This window comes from Gossypium arboreum, chromosome 3, assembly GCF_025698485.1.
Source record: "Gossypium arboreum isolate Shixiya-1 chromosome 3, ASM2569848v2, whole genome shotgun sequence".
Lineage (NCBI taxonomy): Eukaryota > Viridiplantae > Streptophyta > Magnoliopsida > Malvales > Malvaceae > Gossypium > Gossypium arboreum.
In genome coordinates, this window is record NC_069072.1 from 15699516 (window position 1) to 15706854 (window position 7339).

The 7339-nt window shown below is 30.5% G+C and overlaps 2 protein-coding genes across 3 annotated transcripts; both read right to left on the reverse strand.

The window, feature by feature from the left end:
- Window positions 1–145: 145 nt before the first annotated feature.
- LOC108474715 (probable chromatin-remodeling complex ATPase chain) lies at window positions 146–2366 on the reverse strand. Of its 2 annotated transcripts, XM_017776715.2 has the most exons (7): window positions 2204–2366; window positions 2100–2131; window positions 1916–1992; window positions 1776–1839; window positions 1325–1439; window positions 619–709; window positions 146–462 (listed from the first exon to the last, which is right to left on the reverse strand). In XM_017776715.2, exons 1-6 carry the CDS (start codon window positions 2364–2366, stop codon window positions 690–692), a joined length of 471 nt encoding a protein of 156 aa, XP_017632204.1. In that variant the 3' UTR covers window positions 146–462; window positions 619–689. The 2 variants fall into 2 exon arrangements, with proteins under 2 accessions (XP_017632204.1, XP_017632206.1); XM_017776717.2 differs by lacking the exons at window positions 146–462; window positions 619–709 and having other exon boundaries at window positions 1410–1439; window positions 1810–1839.
- Window positions 2367–2482: 116 nt separating this feature from the next.
- Window positions 2483–3619, reverse strand: LOC108474714 (ISWI chromatin-remodeling complex ATPase CHR17-like). Its single transcript, XM_017776714.2, has 4 exons — window positions 3230–3619; window positions 3083–3156; window positions 2657–2925; window positions 2483–2576 (listed from the first exon to the last, which is right to left on the reverse strand). Exons 1-4 carry the CDS (start codon window positions 3435–3437, stop codon window positions 2555–2557), a joined length of 573 nt encoding a protein of 190 aa, XP_017632203.1. The 5' UTR covers window positions 3438–3619; the 3' UTR covers window positions 2483–2554.
- Window positions 3620–7339: the final 3720 nt, after the last annotated feature.

The following is a 7339-nucleotide window of genomic DNA, read 5'->3' on the forward strand; positions in this document are numbered from 1 at the left end:
GTATATATATATACACTAATAGATATACTCAACCTATTCTTTCTTCTTCATTTTTTAACTTTTTAAACAAGATCGGAGAAACAACCATGACATGCAACATGATGATGCCTGTCAAAGTACAAGGCTAACTCTCACAGGACAAAGATTACCTCAACTTATTCCTATTATTTTTAATAAATGAGATAAGGATGATACATCCATAAAGGAAATTGGGGGAAAAAAGCCAAGAACAGCTGTTACTTCAAGACCCAAGATCAAGACTGTATGCTAGTACACTGCCACATAAACCTAAAGACTTTAACTACATAAAGGCTTTCCAACCTAATGAGAACATCAGATGAATTCAATGTACAGAAAATGAATGCACCTGATGTTAAAATCAATGCGTAAAAAGTCCCCATCAGAACTATTGTCAATAATAATAGATGTCAAGGTGCTGACTGTTAAATATTTATTCAGTTCCTGCAAAATATATATCGAAAATTATAATTAAGGGGAATGGCAACAACTACTGAGATAAAAATATGTCAGATAAATGTTGTTTGGATAAAAAAAATCAACTCTACACACCAACCACGTCAAATCAGACCGAAGTTGAAGAACAGAAAAGCTGCCTACCATTCCAAATAAAAATATCATAGCCAATGCAGTTGCAATGGACAACCATGAACCAGATACCGATGCCTCTGTCAAATCTCTAGGGATTTTCCTGCAGAAAAATAAAATAATAATTGATGAAAATCATACTACCACGACACTTAACATTTACTTAACCATACAATAGATATCCTTGAAAAAAAACAAAAAAAAAAACCTTTAAGAAAAGAAATTTTAACCAAGAATTTCAGCAGATGACTTATGCTATAATTGGTAACCTCAACATGAAATTGAAATTTGAAATGCATGTATAAATTAAGGTCAAATTTTGAATTCATTGCTTAATGTATATATTAATGAATTTAAAAAGTAAACATAAATGTTATATTTACGTATATTTTATTACACAAATTACACTATTTTGAATTTGAAATTTAAGCTCTCAAAAAACTTAATTAGAGAGATAAACCTCAATATCTTTGAACGAAGAATTTTAGCTCATACGTCACATTACTAACGAAGTCTTAGCAACCAAACAAGAATTCATCAAATTCATTGAAATAAAAATATTATCTTTAATAAATGAGATAAGGATGATGCATCCATAAAGGAAATTAGGGGAAAAAAAGCCAACAACAGCTGTTACTTCAAGACCCAAGATCAAGATTGTATGCTAGGACACTGCCACATAAACCTAAAGACTTTAACTACATAAAGGCTTTCCAACCTAATGAGAACTGACGATTGTTCAACGTGATTAGTAATCGCATCAAGGCAAGATTATGCTTGTAGAGTCTCCAATCGGTTGAATGGTGGTGCGAATTGTAGTATGTAGTCCTCATCTGAATCCAACAAAAGAAAAAGAACAATCACACAGTCATTATCTAAAATATTAGCTCCATAAGATTTACTAAGATAAGGAACTACAAAAACTTCCATGATGCTCCAAGTTGATTTTCCTCAATCATATAAACTACTATATATTTCTACCAAAAAACAAACAAAGTGGTGAAGTTGAAGCCACAGAGTAGCAAAGTTGTTGTATTGGCATCGCAGACCAAAAGGGTGCTGATGATACTTGATTTTATTCAATCTTATAAACAATTATACATTTCTATCAAAAACAAACAAAGGGGTTCAAGCACATGTTGAAATGGAAATGGAAATTAGAATTTTACTCTCTTTGACTGTTCCGTAAAGCCAGCACAGTACCTCATCAGCAGATGCCAGGCAGACTCTTCCCTAACAGCCAAGTGCAGCACCCTTTAAAAAACAAATAATGCAAAATTTAATTAGATTGCTGAAGTAACCAACTTACTTCCGCTTCCGCTCTCTTTTTGGGGGCTCAATCCAGTTTTCACTTACAATTTTCTTGATGTCAAACTTGTTCTCGTCCTTTAAAAAGAATAAAAACAAAAATCAGCCATTAACAAAGGGAACTCCTAAAGCACCGAACATAGCAAAATGCAAACAGAAGGCACAAAAAAGAGTAATGTTTTTACCTTGTCATCATCAAATTCATACAATTCAGCAGCTACAAAAGAAGAACAATGTTAATTGCCTAAAAAATGAATTCACAAGTAAAAAAGGAGCAAGAGAGGCATACTATCATCCATCTTGAATTTAATTGCATCCTCAATAAATTTCTTCATCTTGGCATCAGGTTCCGCTGTCACTGCTTCTCCCTTGGCAATGATTCTATCAATGTCTTCATCCGTAATTGTGCTATCCTTGGAGCTGAAGACCATTTCAGCACCAAACCTCACCATTTGAAGCAACTCATCTTTGTTAACAGTTGCACAAAACAAGAAATTGAATGCTACCAGACAGACTCAAAGAATTGTTGCATCAAGCTAAACAATTGCACTGCAAAGAAGCTTCTTACTCTTCTACTCTGCTAATCGTCCTTGTTGAATAACCAGAGCATCTAGAGCAAGTTTTTTATAGGCCCTCTCAATCACCTTTTCCTCAATAGTGTACTGTTTTATGATTAAAAAAATAAATAAGGTTACCCTATTATAGCTAACTTCTCAACAAGTATGAAAGACAATTTTCAAACCTTCGTGCAAAAAGCAAAACACTTGAACTTCCTTCTTTTGACCAATTATAGTCGCTATCATAAAGGATCACAACATCTGCTGTAGCAAGATTAATACCAACGCCTCCAGCTCTAGTTGATAACAAGAAAACAAATTTCTCACTTCCTGGCTTATTAAAGGCTTCAATGGAAGCATCAGGATCTTCACCACCTGTATTACCATCAATTCGACAATACTGGTATCCACGAAACATCAAATAATCTTCAAGAATATCCAGTAGCCTTGTCATCTGAATACAAAAAATTCCACAGCAAAATCGTAAGGAAGAAACCCAGAAAGTAAATGACACTTAAAAGTAAATTATGTAAATAAATTTAAAATGGAAGAATAACATAGGGAAATATATAGACCAATAACCAACGCATTCATGGACACCGCAGAGGTACCTGTGAAAATATCAGAACTCTAGAATCACGCTCCTTCAGCTTTGGAAGTAATTTGTCCAAGAGAACCATTTTACCTGGAAATAAATAACTAAGGTCAGTTTTCATTCAGCACCAAAGAATTCAATATCTTCCAGGAAGTAAACTTACCAGCACTGGTAACAAGATGGTCTCCTGTTGTATATGGAGGTCCAGGTTCAGCACCTTGGAAAAGGTATGGGTGATTACAACATTTGCGCAACTGCATTGCAATGTTCAGAAGACGCTTACGCTCTCCACCAGCATTTACAACCTCAAGATCTTTTTGCAGCAAATCCCTATAGTACTGTTTCTGCATCTGGGACATTCCTACTTTCATGATAGTTTCCTTTTTGGGAGGCAAACCTTTCTCAACATCTAATTTCAATCTACGAAGGAGAAACGGCCGAAGAACCTAAAGATGCAGAGACAAAGAATGTTGCTGGAAATATGAAATTTTGGGGCAATTTTTGAGAGTTATTTGGGGGGATTTAGGGACTAACGAGCGGGTAATTAAAAATTGGGGATTTTGATTTTTTTTTGCGGTGTTTTCACTAAAAACGTCATTATAATTTAATTTTTTGTGCTATTGATTAATTTTAAAATTTTTTTATTTTTAACATTTTTTATTTTTCTCTTTTGGAATTTTTTAAATTTTGAATATTGAACTTTTAATTGAAATATGGATTAAAATATTAAATATTAAATTTTTAAGTTTTTATTTTAAATTTTTATTTTTAATTTTTAATTTTTAATTTTTAATTTTTAATTTTGAGTTTATTTTTATTTCGGTTTAATGCGTAATCAGTAGACATGAAATTCTAATTGTGGTTTAAATCTATAGTTGAAACTTTAGTTTTGATTTAATCATACACATTTAAAAAATAAATACATCAATAAATTTTATATTGAATAAATATAAATATTTATGTATCCATGCAAGATATATGAATATAAAATGATGTTATATCAATAATTGTGTAAAAGAAAATGAAAAACGTGGAGACACAAATATATATTTTAAAAAGAAAATGAGTTACAATTAAAAAGCGTGGAGACACAAATGAGTGTAGAGAATTTTGTTCATATAAATAAATATATATTTTAATTAATCAAGATAGATAAATATTAAAATAGTATAAACAAAAACTATTAATAAAATTTAAAGGTAAACTTATCATTTAAAACATTTTCCACAAAATATCCTTTCAATCCATTAAACAATATAACACCTTATTAATATATATAAAATATTTTTTATCAAAATCAAGATATCTATTATCGATAACACTAATTAATTATAGGGTTTAGGATTTAATTATTGAATATGATTCACTTGAGATTAACATACTATATACCCATGGTCATTAAACCTTAAACCATAAAACCCTAAACCATAGACCTTAAACCTTAAATATTAAACCGTAAACCAAAAATAAATTTAATCAATATTAAGTATTGCTTCCATAATTTATTATGAACATAAGCTTTTACATTTATATATACACATCAATATCCATGTGATGTTTTTTGGGGTTTAAGGTTTTAAAAGTTATAGTTTAGTGTTTAGGGGTTTAGTATTTTAGGGGTTATAGATTAGTGTTCATGATTTTTTTAGGGTTTAGGGATTTAAGGATTATATGACTTTTAGCGGTGTTTTTTCAAAAGCGCTGCTATTGGTCCGACTTTTAGCGGCGTTTTACCGAAAGCGCCGCTATTAGTTCGACTTTTAGAAGCGTTTTACCAAAAGCGCCGCTATTGCTCTGTTTTTAGCGACGTTTTTGGTAAAACGCCGCTATTGCTCTGTATTTTACAATTTTTGAGGCGTTTTTTGATAAAACGCCGCTAAAAACCTATTTTCCTGTAGTGTGAAAAACAACCAATAGTAATATTTTGAGTAATTAGATAAATAATGTGTGATCCGAATGAGTCAAAATTTCGCTACAAAGAACAATTCCTTGAATACTCAATTATTTTTAACTTAATATTTCATAATTCAACGATAAAACAACATTCATGATTATGTAAATATTATTAAAATCAAGTAATACTAAAACTATGTAATATCAAATAATAATAATCAAACATCTCAAATAATAATAAAAATCATACATTTTTCCGATGAAACAAAACCTATTAAATAATGCTAAAATATGATTTTTGTAGTAATTTTAAATGTTATTTTGAATGAAAATGTTTTGCTAATGCATATATTTATACTACTAAATATTAGTTTTAATTAGTATATAATTGTTTTATATTAATCAGTTGTTATGAACATAAATTTATATTCAATATTTAATGGAAACATTATTAATAAAATAATTATAATTATTTTTATTATATTATTGGTTTTATAGATTTAAAATGGGTTATATTATTTATCGAGTTAGAATTTATTTCTATTTGATTAGAAACAGTTAATATTTATAAAAAATTAATTTTAGTTTAATTATAAAATATATTTATTTTCTTTTGAGTTTTGACGTATAAATTAAGAATAAATAAATAAATCTATAAATTATAGATTAGATTATCAATATATTGATATTATCTTTTTATATATAATGTTAATGTCACACATTTAATTATTTTATTTATAAAAATTATTTTAAAATTATTAACGATCATCGTATTAAAAACAAAATCATACTTATTTATAAATATATATTTATTTAAATAAAAATTATGTTTTATTATTTTAATTTATTCCATTGTATTCAATAACTTTATAGATTTATTAATTATTTTATTATTTTTAATTTATGTTTTGGTGATGAGAGGAAAGGTGGGGTGGTGAACAAAACTGGGGTCAATGGCTATTTTAATGAGTTCATTTTTGCTAATGAGTTAAGGGATTAGGGTTACGAGATGCTACATCAATTAACAGGACATACACATGCTATTTCAATCCAAAATTTATCTTTAATTAATCATCAATAGATAATTAATCAATAATCATGCTTTTCATACAAAAAGGGGTTTAAATCGAGGTTATGAAACTTTAAAATCAATTCAAAAACAAGCAGGGACTAATTTAAAATAGAAAACAAGGGTCACACAGCCGTGTGGTCAGGCCGTGTGACAAGTTTAGGTCGTGTGTGCTATGAGACATGGTCGTGTTGTTCAACTGTGTGTGAAAACTAAAATCGTATGGAAGGAGACACACGGCTGTGTATTCTGGCTGTGCAACTAACTGTGGCCGTGTGTGCAAAATGAAAATTAAATTACACAGAGCACACAGGTGTGCCAAGACCCTTGTATGGCATACAGTCGTGTGTCAGGCTGTGTTTCAACCGATGTGACCTAAAATGTACCTTCAATAACAAGTCAAATGTTTCATGTTTAATTAAGCTACAAGTATACCATTTACCAATCATTCAACATGTTCAAATCATACCAAAACATGCAATTTGCCTAGTTCTAACCAATATGTCATAGGGCCCATCACAAACAACAATCCAAACTAACATCCAATGTCATTTTCTAACCAATTCAAGCTTGCCTAACAATGTTATACAAAATGTCAAATGTCACCAATTCATTAAGATCCAACAAACCATATATCAATATATATATAGGCATGTATTCAACAACAACTTTACCAATTCACTTAATCAATTAAAAATCCCAAGTCAATAATCAAAGTACAATGTCATATCTATTAACCATTAAACATGTAACGCCCCAAATTTTTCAATTTTCACTTTTGGAATATTTGTTGTATTCTGCCCTATTTTTGACAAATATATGCCTGCTTATGTGATTAAGTGCTTTGGGGTGAGTTGGGGAGGTCCTAAGTTCGAGCCTTAACTTGGGCTAAATGTTTTGTTTTTATTTGGATAAAGTCTGACTTTTGGTTAGTGGGCTTATAAGAATTTATTGGTAGGAACTTAACAGAATGGGCCTGCTAGTCTAGTGGTTAAGTGGCAAGGGATTGTGCTTGAGATCTCGAGTTCGAGGCGTGAGTGTGGCATTAATTTTACTGATAAGTTGTGCGGACGTTTAAGTTGGATTAAAACACTAAAGGGGGTAGGGTGTATGAGATGTTTGCCTAACCTGTTTTATTTTTGGCTCTCTCTACCGTTTTTTTCCCAAACCTCCTTGCTGCCAAAATTTTATTCCTTTTATCCCTCTCCTCTATTTTCTTTCTTTCGATTAGTTTTGGCGTACTGCTAGCAGTTCCGTCGGCTCGGTAAGTATGGTTTTGTTAAATTTTGAGGTTTTTTTGGAGATCGTTTA